At 37.9% G+C, this 16097-nt stretch overlaps 1 protein-coding gene across 5 annotated transcripts in view; it reads right to left on the bottom strand.

The window, feature by feature from the left end:
* Positions 1-16097, bottom strand: part of LOC145998897 (bromodomain-containing protein 3-like) — a 165140-nt gene that overhangs the window by 135641 nt on the left and 13402 nt on the right. For 3 of the 5 annotated variants that reach the window (XM_083135627.1, XM_083135631.1, XM_083135626.1), the window contains exon 2: positions 11149-11299. The exons of 1 other annotated variant lie outside the window; for it this stretch is intronic. In XM_083135627.1, the coding sequence (XP_082991753.1) occupies positions 11149-11189 (41 nt within the window). In that variant the 5' untranslated portion in view covers positions 11190-11299. The remainder of the gene's footprint in view (positions 1-11148; positions 11300-16097) is intronic. One more of the 5 variants, XM_083135628.1, reaches the window with a different exon arrangement.

Raw genomic sequence — 16097 nt, forward strand, 5'->3', positions numbered from 1 at the left:
GTTGAGTCCAAAGAAAATCCATGAGGATATTGTGACAACAGTGAAGAGATGGGTAGTCGAATTTAAGCAGGGGAGAGTGAGTTTGGAAGATCTCACCCAGGCATGCCAGTGCAGATGGTGACGCGAGAAAATGTAGAGAAAGTGCACAAGATTATTCTATCAGTCATGTGACTGTGTGATATATTGCAGAGGAACTGAAGATGTCCAAATCAACAGTGGAGCGCATTGTGCATGACCAGTTAGGGATGAAAAACTTCATACGAGTTAACAAAAGTTAACAACATGCAAGATCTCAGAACGAAATCTTGAGCTGTTCCAGGACGATGCAGACGAATTTGTTGAACGACTTGAGACTGTTGACGAAAGCTGGGCTCATCACTATGTACCAGAGCAAAAACAGGCATCTAAACAGTAGGAACACCCCAGCTCCCCCACCCCAAAAAAGGAAAAGTCTGGTCCCTCTGCTGGGAAAATGATGAAGACAAGTCTTCTGGGACTCTAAGGGTGTTTTGTTGGTTGATCATCTCTGAAAGGGAAACACCATGACCGGACAGCATTATGCTCCCCTGGTGAGGCAATTACAGGGTCTTTTGAAGACTAAACAATGGGGAGAGCTCTCTAAAGAGGTGATTCTGCATCAGGGCAATGCTCCCCTGGTGAGGCAATTACGGGGTCTTTTGAAGACTAAACGATGACGAAAGCTCTCTAAAGAGATGATTCAGCATCAGGGCAATGCATGTGTTAACACATCGCTTGTTGCAATCAAGCGATGGCAACCATCCGTGATTGTGGGTTCGAATTGTTGGAACATCCCCCTTATTCACCCGATCTTGCTCCATCAGACTTTCATCTCTCCCCTAACATGAAAAAAGCTTTGGACAGTGTGCATTATCATGTGATTATGACGTCATCAGTGATGTGGGTGGCTCTTTTGCAAGCCTTGAGGAAAGCTTCCATGTCTCTACAGATGCACTGCAGAAGCGTTGGCAAAAGTGTGTGGACCTGCAGTGAGACTACGTACAAAAATAGGTTACTATTGTTGTCCCTTCCTGTTCCCTTCTAGGTTAGGCTCGCTACTCATGGGGATGGACGTGAAGTTTTTGTTCTAACAATAACACCGAAAGTTGAGGAAAGCAAAATAAAGTGTTGAAAATGTATTTGGGTAGGTAAAGGATGTAAGTTTCCAGTGTTTTCGAAACTCGAAATAACTCAAATTATGCATTTTTCATAACACCGAATTTTACACTTTAATGCAAAAAATGCTGCGAAATGAACAATATTAACTTCGGGTAACCCTTCTTCTGATCAAAAAGAACTACCTGAAGAGAAGCGCTATTCTGTCATTTGTAGTCTAGCTGGTGATAGTTCGATTCAAAACGAGATTGTCACTCTTCAGTTATTGCAGTTTGGCAGATATACTGACTGCATTTAACCTGGTCCTGTAATAGAATTCGCTCGGAGGGGGTCTTCCCAGAAGGGAAATTTTGCAGGAACGGGAAAATTTTCAACGAGAAGCACCTGTTGTGTTTCGGAGAGGGAGGGGGAAAGGTCTGTACACAAACCAGTATTTTGAGGTCGCAGTGAGATTTTGGCATTGTTATGGAAATATGATGTGTATGATTGTGTTCACAGATTTGGGTGTTATCATTCAATAAACATTTCATATTTTTTTTAGTGTCTCATGAGGTGAAATAGTTTTCCAAATGGAAGACATCTGGTCATTTCTCATAAAGGCAAGCCATAATTTTTTTGTAATTAAAACTAAAAATTTTCACAATTCTCCACAACCAACACAATGTGAAAATCATAAGTAAAAACAACACTGATTTCAAATTAATGACACCAAATTCTACCAGAAACCGCAAAAAATAACTCCGAATTGCAGTAAAAAATAACAGACATTTGGACATTTGGGGAATAATAAAACAAAAACTTCACGTCCCAACTTATGGGACGGCTCTTGTATATTGGCAAAATATCATGACGATAAATTATCTAGTTCAGTGGTTCTCAAACTTTTTGTCTCATTGTACCCTTTAGTCATAACTAAACGTCTCGTAGGTTCTCAGAATAGTGGGTTTTGGGAAATATTTTTCGCTGCCTGATTGATGGTACACAAATAAACTTTAGAATCCTAAGTTTACTATTTTATTGGGTGTTAATACGTTTCCAATATCTATGATCTGTTACAAGAATAAAAATGTGAAACACATGCTAAGAAATAGATAAACTTTAATTTTCATATATTTTTCCAGAGTTATTGAAAAAAGTTGAGAACAAAAACAAGTTTGTAAACAAACTGTCAAACACAATTTTGGAGATTTTATTGTAAATCCTTAGTTTCTAGTGTGAAGTACGAGGGGTGACTGAAAAGTTCTCAGCCTACCCATGATGCACCTCTGTCCAAGATACACCTCGCAGTGGAAGGCCGGCAATGACCTGTACTGAAGAATGGAAAACATCACAGCAATACAGGATCTTGTTATGGCAGACCGGCAAGTGACAGAACGTTACATCGCAGAGAAAGTGGGGATGTCCCAGGAACGCGTTGGACACTACTAACAGTTTGTGCTGGACATGCACAAGGTGTCATGTTGGTAGTTCCCGAAAATGTTGAGTGCTGAGAACAAACATCAGAGACACCTCTTGTCTGCAGCAAACTTGACCCTCCTTCAGGCTGATCCTGAGACATTTCTCCAACGTTTTGTAATCATGGACGAAGCATGGGTCGACCACTTTGAGCCAGAGTCCAAGGTACAATCAAAACAGTGGAAACACCCCTCCTCCCTCCCCCCCCCCCCAAACAGTTCAAGTCAATGAAATCAGCTGGCAAGGTGATGGTCTCTGTTCATTTGGGATGCGAGGGGTGTCATACTGGCAGAGTATCTAAAAAAAGGTGAAACTGTGAACAGTGCGTATTATGCTGCTCAACTGAATCGTTTGAGGGAGGCCATCAAGGTAAAACGTCGTGGAATGTTGAAGAAGCGCATCCTTTTCCACCAAGACAATGCACCCGCGCACACGTCCACCATTGCAATGTACGCCATCGAGTCCTGCGGCATCGAACTGCTTTGACACCCTCCCTATTCGCCAGACTTGGCTCCCTCAGACTTTCATCTGTTCCCTAAACTCAAGCAACACCTCGGTGGAATCCATTTTGCATCAGATGATGACATCATGGCTGCGGTGGAGGACTATGTTGTAAAATAGCCATGAACGATTGAGCTCCTGGCAACCCTTCATGGGTAGACCGAGAACTTTTCAGTCACCCCTCGTATGTGCCTGCATAGCCTGACACTATTTATTGATGTATGGTTATGCACTTGAAACTTCCAAGCAGAGATTCGGCTCCAAATTTAATTCATTTTGCATTCGAACGAGTATTTTATTTCAAAACATATGAAATAAAGATAACAGTGTCAGTGAACAAAATAGGAATTATTTTCCTGTTGAGTGTTTACTTGCTCCCTTGGAGTTTCATTTGTTAGCGCTGCTCAAGGATACTTTGTGAGGTCGTCGATTGCATGCAGGAAGCGGTGTAAAAGTGGCTCCGCGACCAAACAAAGAAAACTCTTCTTGGAGGGAATAAGCAACCTTGTGGACCGCTGGACCAAGTGGATTGACAAGGGAGGTGACTATGTTGAAAAATGATGTAAGTGTTGAACCCCTACCTTTGTAAATATATTGTAGAACGAAAAGTGTAGATAATTTTTGACTCACCCTTGTACATAAAAGAAAGCACAAATGATTGACATTTTAAAAAATTATTGATGCAAATACTTCATGGTTTCAAATATTTTGATGGGCTAATTTTGGAACGGTATTCCATCTACTCTGAACAAATTTTGACTCAGGTAAATAAAGACATAAGTTGCAATTACTATGTAGCCATAATTTTCGATTAATACAGATGATTATTAGAAGCCTGTGCAGTCCATTCCCACTCACCTGAATTGCAGTATCAACACCTGCGAGTGCATTGCGCTGATGGTGTTGTCTTTGCAATCCCTGTTCATGTGTTCTGTTTTGTGGAGCAACCCAATGTATGCATGACTCCCTTTAAGGCCTTGGTTGAATAACGTAAAGACTGTAAAACAATAATTCATTCATTCATTAAGTTCTGCATTACGGGCTTCCAAGCATGGTGTGGCATTAACTGAATTTTCTTTTGCATCTGGTGGCAGTGATGAGAAAAAATAGCATGGAAACATGGAGGTTGGTAAAGTTTTTGAAGGAACAAGTCATTTTTTGAGAAAATCCTGGAAGAAGTCCTACCCGTTAAAGTTAAAAAAAGAGATTTGTAGACCACAAAATAAAGATATCTTAAATGAAGAAGAAAAAATGTCTAGAGAAGAACTGTAAGCAACCGAATCGATGCAGAATGTTAACTTGTGGTTGCTGAAACTCAATATCATCAAATCTGTGATTTTTATCACCACCATAATTTCATGCATGCCAAGCAGAACTCATGAAAACTCCCACAGACGGAAATCCAATGAATTGAAAACTGAGATATTTGCAACTTCCTCGAAAATAATGACTGGCAACATTTGATCTCTGATCTCTTGCAGATGAGGTCCGAGTTTAGGACACATGGGTCCAAGTATAGGGTGAAGCTTCTGAAGAAGCTCTTAATAAACGTTGCAGTGATGTGTAGTACTGTTGCCCACCTTGAGCAGTTTTTCAACCGTGTCTTGTTTTGTTCGCTGGCATCTGATATTCTTACCAACAAGCTGTACTTGGCCCATTCGATTGTCGTCATTTCAAGAGGAGACATGTTCGCAAGTTCATGATTGATCTTCGTACACAACTACTGATGAAATACCAAAGGCAGATCCAAACCAAACGTAAGATCTGCTTTACCATTACCTTCCCGACCTAATGAAAAGCTAGTGACAAAAACGTCCTCCGCATTCCACACTCCCATCGTGTCATAAGCTCTCCCGAACTTTCGAGTAGGTTGTGCAGATGGACATTGGCATTTTTTCTTCACATGCGATTTCATTCAAGACACTTAATCACTCTCCTTCATAACTTAGATATCTCCTTTGTAAGTGAGATTTGAAAGGAGAACTTCCCCGACTCAACAAACATCAAACACTACTGAGGAGGAATTTGTGCAATTTATTTTCGAAAGCGCTGATCACATTGCTTGTACTATAGACCACAGGAGTGAAATATGTGATACCGGTCGCTGCTTGTAGACAGAAATCTGCATGCCACTAACCAATATCTTACCAAATGAGACTATTGTGTGAAAGTGAAAGTTAGGTTCTATTCATTCCAGCGTGTGTTGCTGTCAAAATAAGATTGGTCTAAAATGTAAAGATGGAAGGCCCGAGTGACCACCATCCTTCAATGTATAACTGAATATGGATGGCAGGCTCCATGACAGTATAATCACACATCGCTGTTGTCCACATAATAAGCAGACATGAGTATGCAATATCGTCCTCTGTCACGAGGATTTGATCCTTACGCAGTGCCAGACAAATGGCACTCTCACTAACTGTGACGACCAAACTCTCCGCAAAGTATACAGTGCAGTGTGATACTAGACTCCTGCAGTGAAGAACCAACAACTAGCTTTACAAAAATTATGAACGAATTGGCAGAAAAAATCCATTCGGCTATTTGTGATAGTTGAAAGAACAAGCGATTGGAGGCTTAATCTGTTCACTGTAGAACGCAAGTGCAGTCAGCTTCAGGATGCTAAATATTTCTCATTATCTCGAAGTATCACATTTGCATCTCCAGAACATGTTAAGACTGGAATCTACAGTGTCGGCACATGATGTTAAGAGATTACATCATCAAACTCTGTTTTCCAGCTATTTTTTATCATCACTGCCATCAGATGCAAAAGAAAATTCAGTTGATATCACACCAAGCTTGGAAACCCATAACGCAGGACTTAATAAATTAATGAATTTTTATTTAAGTCCACTTTATGCAACCCATGACTTAAGGGGAGTCATAAATATATTTGAATTTCTCCACAAAACAGCACACGTGAACAGGGATTGCAAAAACAACACCATCAGCTTGATATGTTTGCAAGTGTTGATACTGCAATTCAGATGAGTAGCGAAGGGACAGGGTGGAACACGTGATGCTCTATCTGTGCTTGTGCAACGACGGACTGCACAAAGTCTTCTAATAATCGTGTGTGTATTAATTGAAAATCGTGGCAACATAGTAATTGCAACTTATTTCTTCATTAACTGAATTGAAAATTGTTCAGAGTAGATGGGTTACTGTTCCAAAAATAGGCAATCAAAATACTAGAAACTATCAAGTATTTGCATCAATAATTTTTTTTTTTTAATTTCTATCATTTGTGCTTTCTTTTATGTAGTTTAGATTTCTGAAATCATTAAAGATAGCGCAAGCAGCAACATTTTGTGGCTAACCGTTATCACCCAAATGTAATTTCTCGAAATTTTCAAAACAACGGGATTTTTTTCCAAAATTTATGATACTTTCGGAAATCCGGTTTTCGGTGATTTTTCCCTGGAGGCACAGGGGGTTCCAAAGAATGTAATAAAAAAAAATAGCTTTCCAATTTTTCCCCGTTTCAGGCCCTAATTTGCCTATACTAATAGTTTTATGTAAAAAAATAAATATTTCGTAGTTTAGGAGGGGAATGCACAAACATTGTTACTATGAAAGAGCAACAAATTTAACTTTAAGTGGGCAGAGCTTCGCACACAATGCATGATCTTGCTTGGTGTTCTACAATCGTAACCATATTGCAAATTTCATGATATCATCACATGTTGTAAAAATAAAACACACTCTGGATAGATAAACTAACTGTGCATTCAGTTCAGAACTGGCTGCACTAAAATGTGTCTCCACATGGAATCCAACCCTGGAAACTGCTCAAAAGTTCAGGCATCTATTTAGCTTATTATAGGCAGGCAAAAGGGAATTTATAATGCCAAAAGTAGGCATCAAAAGAAAAAAAACTGGCAAAATAAAGTGCAAAGTGGCAAATTATGAATCATTTGTATTTGTAATTTAATTCAAAACATTAAAATCTAAATGGAAATAACATTTTGCTTTCCTCTGTTATTTTGATTGGAGCAAGCTAACGAAAACAAGTCACTGCACAAGTAGTGACGCGAGATGGCTGCCAATGAAGACAAGAGAGGTAGAGAGGGGGAATGGGTTTGCATGAAGGGAAGTGACTGCTGTTAACAGCCTTTGCAGCTTTGCGTACTGCTTCCCACTCCATGTGTCCCCTTCTCTGCAGCTATGCGGAACTTTCCACATTATTTTTTTTATTATTACTTTTTTTACATAAATACCTTGCAATGTAAGTCTACAAATCACATGAAATTTAAAAGCTACCAATGCTTTCCAGCTAAAAAAATTTTACGGTGAAAAACAACGTCACCTCTTCAATAATAATTCGACAGCACTTGCTCTTCCTCTCAAGCAATATTTGGTCAACAAAAAATGCAAGTTACTTTCTTTATTTTTCTCAATTTTCTGGGCTATAGCTAATTGGGAATCATGGAGGCTAAGTTCACCACCAGCCTGACTGGTTTTAATCAAATTTTCATCCCTAGCAATTATTAGTTTTCCCTTCAAGACACGTAATTATGAGATTCCAATTGACAGTGATATAGTAGCTATTTAGATTAATAGGATTCACTTTATACCATAGTCATTTAATCACTTGCCAAGAATTTATTTGCACTTATAATATTTGTTCCTCGTATATCGCATTGTAGTTACTAATTTGTTGTTGATGTTTATCAGCTTATAATCTGTATTTGCAGTACATGCGATTATATTCATATGCACCCTACATTGAAAATTAGCTAAATTTGAGGTGAAGAGGAAGCTTTCTCAAGGAATTAAATGCAGGTAATTTCATTAATACACAAATTAAATAAAGAGATCAGTGTGTTTCCACAACATAAGTTTTATTGGATTTTATTTGAAAATTCCAACCATTATAATGTGAACATATTCAGAAAACTATTTTCAAACCAACAATGTAACAAATAGGAAATGCATTAACATAATAAGTATATTGATATTAACCTTTTGATTTTGTGTTAAAATAAATATTAAAGCATAGATTTTTAAATCACGTTATTATTTATGGATTTTGCCTTTGTTTCCTGTGAGAGAATTATGAACTTCATATTGATCCCCATTCCTCCCCAACATGATTAAATTTATGTTCAGCATATTTATATTTCACATCAAGAAAAATATCTGAATGGATCTCCTCTATTTTAATTACTTCAGTTTTCTACCGTTGATTAAATGGATGAAGGGACAACCATCTATCCAGGATTCGAAGATAGGACAAAATTTGTATCTTGAAAAAAATAACAAGTTATCATTTAGTGTCCTGTCCAGGGTTAGAATTCTGTTCTAAATGCCTAATTGTTTCTGTGTACAGATTTACAGAACTTCAGTGTATCGGCAACCAAAAAGTTTATTTTTCCTCTTTGTGGTCACCTCCTACATTTAGATTGCTTAAGGCATTTTTTTTTTTAAATAGAGCACAAGAAACAACCATCAAAATGTTTCATGTTATGCAACATTAAACATATAGGTGTGGGTTGTAATTACATAATGATAAGTCCCACAACCATTTATCCTAAAATGGATTTATTTAGTTTTCTCGATTTTTCTGAAACTGAACTATATCATACATTGTGATAAACTGCAGACTAGCATGATTTTTTTTATTTAACAAGGAAATTCTTTAGCAAACCTGGTAAAAAAGGTAAAGTGCTCCCCTGTGCTTAGCACCATGCCATGAAGGCATATAGGGGTTGTGGGGGTAACGCCCCACACTTTCTTGATCCGGTCATGAGTGGGGGGATGTGATCAGCATCATGCCCCTGACCACCTTTACCCCCCAGGGTTTCCCCTGGGTACCCATGTCTTTCGATGCTGGGTGGGTGCCGGGGCCACTTTCAACGTTAGAAAAGTTCCCGGATTTGAACCGGTCGGGGATCGAACCTGGGATCTTGAGCATGGTAGTCAGACGCATAACCGACTGAGCCACCGCGGCCAAACCTGGAGTAAAATCAATTTCTACCGATTTTCTAGCCATTCGAGAAAAATAAACTTTCATTAATACACATGTTTTCAAGGGTACAAATGTACTGTGAAACAACAAAACTGCTGTTTTACAATATTTTTTCCACTGATTGAATTCGGTTATTTTATGTCGCTTCTCTGCCACTTTTGATAATCATGATTATGAGGATGAGTAATGATATGATGAAGGGACACTCAGAAAGAACACCCATGGCCAAGATGGGATTAGAACCTGGGACCACTCGCATCGTAGCACACTGTGCTAACCTCTCCATCGTGAAAGTCAGCTGTTTTAGTGTATTAATAGTTCATTGTTCAATTATGTAGTTAAATGAAAAAGTTTTCCCCCCTATTTGTTACTTGTACATTTACACTGACTAATACTGACTGTTTAAAATTCATGCTTGCTCCCCAAAAATGGGTCACTGTAGCAGCATTCACTTCTAGCTGGACGTAGTGCAAGAAGACAAAATCACATTGCAAAAAATAAAAATAGGCTCAAACGAAGCACAGGTGTTAAGGAAACTGCATGGTAGGGACACTTCCAGGCATCTGAGCACTAACAAATGTGCTGGACAGATATGAAGAACCATCCAAGACAATATAAACAAAAAAGACTAGTGACAACTCTAGTGGAATACAACAAAAAAAGCTAATCCCCAATTCACCTTACTATGCACCTGCTGGTGCAAACATTAAGTATGCAGATTGATACAGAGATGTATGCTGACCAATGTTCTTGAATACAAAATAATCAGAAAATTCTGCAGCATCTACCGCATTTTATAATGACAGTTTCCTGTTGCTGCCACCAAACGTACACCATGTATGTCCACTGACCAAGCATTTTTGGACATTTCCTTCTTGAATCCTCTTCCATGGTAAGCATATTATGCCTCTGGAGATTTTCACGATCTCAGGACACCACCGGTTTGACACACTTACAGTCACCTATCCCCCTGTACCTCACAACCACCACCGTAACGTTTGAAAATGTACATACATATGCACAAAGAGTATGAAATACTGGCACTGCGGTTGGCAAATGTAGTGACAGGTGCAAATATTTAAATTTACAGGATAAGAAATAATACTATTTATGATTTACACTTCAGTGTACCTCAAGCTACAAATGAATTAAATATGAGTTCATTGTCAAGAGTATCAAGTGAAGAGGAGGCGATTAGGTACTTAGCTGCCGGAAGATCTCATGCACAGGCATTATGAATATTGCATTTCATCTATATTAACATTTTCATTTTATTCCCTTTTCAAAAGACTTTATTCCTCTGAACCTGCTAAACATCTCTGAAACACACTCCAACACTGACAAATAAAACATACAAGATAAAAAAGGAACAAATAAGTTGATCTCAGCATGCTCTAGCAACAAGACTAAAATCATTAACATATTACATTACCAAATGATAAAATTAAAATACAATGCTTTTTTCAATTAAAATTTGAAACAAGAATGATAAAAAAGAAACTGTGATCAAGGGAGGAAAACTGAACCGCTATGTGGTGGTATTAAATTGAAGACATCACGAAATTCACATGACCAGTACTTCATAGAGAAATTGCATGACTTCAGTGGAGTATACGTAATTAACATGACCATAACATCAATTAAGAACACATTTAGGTACAAAAAATACTGCCTGAATACTAGACACAATTTTAAAATTTCTGTAAATGAAATTAAATATTTCCAATGATGTACTGAAAACAAATTTACTTACGTCAATTGTACCAAGTCACTATGGACTGTGTTTTAATTGCAGGCTAGAGATGATTCTGATCAACAACATTCTCTATGTGCGCACATTAAATAACATTAACTTGATCAATAGTAACAGGAATACATATGTTTCTGATAAAATAATATAGTTACAAATGCAATTTATTAAAGTGAGAGTTAATCTGAAAACACCTTAACATCTCCACTTCAGTGTTAAACCACAGTTATGTAATCTCATTCGAATATGTTTAAAAATTAACCAAAAAAAGGAAAACATGTAGTTTCTGACACGTTTATTATTACGGCCTACAGAATAATTGAAAGCAACTCACTTTGACATACTTTTCTTGACTAACGATACAAGATGACACATATCCTGTCTTCACATGCCAAGCAACTAAGTGCTAAGGCCATGTCTTATCCATTATGGTAAGAATAAAGTAAACGATGACCACCACATCTTTAGCACAATATTGGTGAAGCCTGTGAAGGTGAAACAAAAACCAAATTGTAAGACATGAAATCAGGAGAAAATGCATTCTAGAAAATAAAAACAAAGGGGTACTATATAATTTGTGTCCATTGGTTTCTGCGCCAAGAGGTACAAAATTCAAGATCCTCCACAACAAATGTGCATATCAACTAGACATATAAACACAAAGCTCAGCATGATCTCTCTCGTTCCCTGCAATACTCTTCCATATTTCACATTGTTGTAAAATATTCCAAGTGAATGGGAAAAGATCATAGATAACAGATCAATCGGGAATGAAATAGGCTATAAACATGTATAATACATACATGTTAACATGCAAATATGTACTATAATATAACCAACCACAACAACTTCAAATCCCATTTCCAGAAAAATCATTCCTATGTGTAAAAACAAACTGTCCATATGCTAAAGACTGAGAATGCACTTCACAACCACGCAAAAACTTACTTTTCCCATTTGACCTACATGCTCAATACCAGTATGCATATTTTACACCCAAAATTTAAACTCTGATAAACAAATTATGCCACTTTGATGTTTGTAACTCCCCTTTTTGAAATGCACCAACACGTATTTGGCACATCTACTTATGGTAGTGACTCGCTGTCACCATAAGAATATGGATGACTTATAGTATACTAAGACTTGTATACAAATTTATTATCATCATAGTACAACACTGGGCCCAAAATATATTTGATACACTACTAATATTAAGGAGGCAAAATCAAAAATTCATCTCTAAAAGCCAAAATAACTTATCAGAGATTGAAGAGCAGTATACTAAGTCACCCTCATTATATATCTGTGTGTGTCCATATGTAACATAAAATTAAAGTGTAGGAGGAGCGGTCATTTTGCCAGCTTTCAATTTACCTTCATCACAAACATTCTGAAAGAACTTGACTTCTTTCGATGGGTGTAATCAGTTTTTACAATTTTCCAAAACTAGGGGCTATGAGAGGTCATTACCCTAGAATGACGATGAGCGGAATAAGATCGCCATAAGAAAACTATTGGATAACGTGTCATTGCACACTTATATTATTGTTACTTACTCCCTCTCCCTCTCTGTAATGTGTTTTTATTGCATGCAACGATTGTTACTTTGATTGTTGTTCCCAGCTTTGTTTTCAACTTATGCAATTGTCGCAATTGGAACTTTCATGTTCCTTTGTTGTTCGACCTTTCATTCACAAGTTAGTACTCGACTTAATAGGATGTCGCGTCAGCTTGGGTTGTCTTCACAGCAAATTGGGCAGTGGAAGGAAAATATGGTTTGGAAGATACATTTCGGTTTGGGAGATCATAGAACAGGGTGGTCTACAATAAGTATTTGCAAAGGGAAAATTACAAGCACTTTTTGCCTATTGTTTGATGAAGCCACATTGCATATAATTCAGGTGTGCAGAACTAGAGGCAAGATGTCAGCTTGGAACAAACTAATGTACCTGACGTTGAAGGAACTGGAAGCTGCAATCGAGGGGTTTTCACTTGTGTATTGATGAGAATACGTCTCTAAGATATAAAAAAAAAAAATGGAATGTACTACAATACAATAAAATTACTCTCTCTCTCTTCATGTTGTAGCTTTCATTTCAAAATCCCATTAAAACCTTATGACAGTCAAAATGACCACCCTCTGTTGTTCTAGTGTTAACATAGAAGGCTCCGCTGGACCTTTGGCTAATGCTAGTGAAACCATGTTCGAAATGTCCGCTTTTTTTTGACAAAACTGCACTGATATTCCAAATTCTGCTTAGAATTCCTTCTTGAGCATTCACGTGAATGTTTGTGTAGCTTGTTTTTGCTGTTGTCTAGATACTTTTACTATAGTTTTGAGGCTATGTTAGTTTATTAAACTATTGATCATATCTAGATGAGAGCAAAATAAAGCCACATGGAGATTCACGTGAATGCTCTAGAAGGATTTCTAAGCAGATTTAATTTTTCAGAACTTGGAATATCATAGCAGTTAATCGAAACAAGAAGATAATTTAAAAATTTCTTCGACCAAAGGTCGACCCAAACATTAAGTGTGTAAGTACAATGCACAATGTGTAGGTACAAGATGGTGTGTATATATAATTGCAGGACTACTGGACTGTGTGGAAAGTTCCGAGCATATTCATTGCAGAAAGGAAAATAAATATCATGATATTGAAGAAAGAATTATTCTGCAAAATATTGTCCACTCTTCTCGATGACAGACAACTTGCAAAATAAAATACAGTGTACATATAGTCTTGCTTAGAGGCAAAGTCACTGATGTGCATTACAGCAGCTTTGGAGTAACACAGTTGTGTAAGGACTGGAAAAATTGAAGAGGAATGGCATAATATCTTGTGAATATGGTGGGTGGGTAATATGTCCCAGCATAATTCCTTTAATTTTCTACCAGTGACCAAAGATGCATATGGTCTTGCAGTCTTGGTGGAACACTACGACCTCCCTATTTATTAGCTGTGATCTCTTCAGCTGGATATTTTGACGCAATTTCTTAACCTCGCCAGAGTTTACGTCTGAATCAGTTGTTCTTTTTGAAGGTGTAGCTCATAGTGTAGAACACCTTTGAAATCACCCTCCCCCATAGAGAGAGAGGGGGGAGGGGAGGGGGAGGGAGAGAGTTATCTCCTGTGAATAAATGCTTACCTTTGGTGGTCCATGATAGTTTTCAAAAAAACATTGTCATACATGATCCACTATTGAGCCCCAGTATTAGTTTTAAAAAAGGGTTAGTGGAACGGCAATCAAGGCAGTTCCTTTGACAGTTCTTGTGGGACCAAATATGGTAGCAAAATGTGTATCCAATCATCAAATGTTTGTATACAATGCTTTCTAGTATATTCAGCTACAATGCTTTCTAGTATATTCAGCAACTCTTTCTCTGGTTGACAATCTTGGGTCACACTCAATCCGTGCATTAATTTAGTTGTAATTCAGTGTTGACAGTCACCGGTGAAATTACCTGCTATGAATCTGGCAAACCATCGAGTAACTGCTTCACATATAGCATCATCTCTACAACTTCGCTTGCATATGTGTGTGTGCAACATTTCACCCTTTTGACCATCCATGTCTAGCACACTATGCAGAAAAACAATTTTGGCCTTACACAACCTTACTTCACTGACCAATGAAGTCAAAGGCCTACTTTTCAGTTATACCAACATTTCATTAGTTTTCCTACCATGTGGTTCCATCGGAGGGCAACCTAACTAGCTTTATCAATCAAAAGTCGTGAAAGTTTTTCAAAAACAAGGAGTTCCATGAATTGTCTATATCTACCCAGCATTTGTTTTACATGGCAAAATACTACAGGCTCACTCGTGAGTTTGGTTTGTTTGTATCTGATGATACAGTTTTACATGCTCACTTAACCCTTAAATGCACAGTTGATTTTACAGGCATGTCTTCTCCAGCAAATTTCAAATCCTGGATTTGAAGAATATAAATAATAATTTATACCTTGGTAAATACCAAAGCTATTACAAATTATAGCTCTTTTTTCCAGTGCACATTAGGCTACAAGCCTATCGATGAAAAATTCCAGTTTTCATTTATCAATAAGACGAAAGTATCAAAATTTTATTTTTATGAAATCCGAATTTCCTCGGGGCCCCACGCGAGGGTTCCAAACAGTATCTGCATATCGCCCGATTGTGTTCCATTCATACTCATGGCAACAATTGTGCACTGATGCTTTCCAGAGAAGAAATTCTAATGTCAAAGCAGTGCTTTCTTTTGGCAAGACACTTAAAATGCTTCAAGATTTCCAATAAAAATTTATATCTCAGCAAGTACAAACGCTCCATTACATATGTTAGCTTGTTTTGTTCAATATACAGGGTGGGTGGGAAGTAACTCCCTATTGTAAATTGTGCATAACTTTTTATTTTGTTATTGGATTTGCATGAAATTTGGATATGTTGTTCCTTACAATGGTACAATTTTTTACATGACAATTGTTTCATGTCACTGCAGGTATTAGTGGCGGTCAATGGCTCAACGTCTAACTGTGCATATACAGGTTCAGCTGGCATCACGCTATGAAGTATGGCGGTCCATGGTGAGTGCACAGATTGTGGTGAACTCTCAAAGGACCTCGTGCCTCAATAGATGGAAAGAATTAAAGAACTGTCATTCAAAACTCATGAATACAGGTTCTGTAGCAAATATGAAGAGAGGCAGCCACCCCTCACAATCCAGGACAGTTGAAAATGTTCACTCGAAGTCCTCACAAATCACAAAGACAAGCATCTCGTGAAAGTGGATTAACACGGCACACAATCTAACAGTTCTAACAGCAGAGTTAAATTACCGTCCAAGGAAACCACATTATTGCCAGGAGTTACCAGCTGAAGACACTGTACATCGGTTGAAGTACGGAGAGATGATGGCCCATATGTAATTCGGGACACAATGAATGGGGAACGGTACCTCCTTATGCTTCAAAATTTTGTTCATGGCATTGTATCCACATGGGACAATCCTAATGACCTTATCTTCATGCAAGATGGGGCCCCACCTCATTTTGCAATTCCTGTTAAGGAGGGGTTGGACACCTATTTTCCTGGACGTTGCTTGGGACCCATGAATGGCCAGCTAGGAGTACTGACCTAACACCCTGCAACTTCTTTGGGGATGGGCAAAAAAAAACAAGTCTATCACACCCAACTACAAACGGTTGATGCTTTAGAGGAGCGAATTCATGAAGTTCTCACAAACGTACCACCGGAGTACCTTCCAGAGTACCTTCCAAAAACTATCGCAAACATCCCT

This window comes from Lepisma saccharinum, chromosome 14 (genome assembly GCF_977018435.1).
Source record: "Lepisma saccharinum chromosome 14, izLepSacc3.1, whole genome shotgun sequence".
Classification (NCBI taxonomy): Eukaryota; Metazoa; Arthropoda; class Insecta; order Zygentoma; family Lepismatidae; genus Lepisma; species Lepisma saccharinum.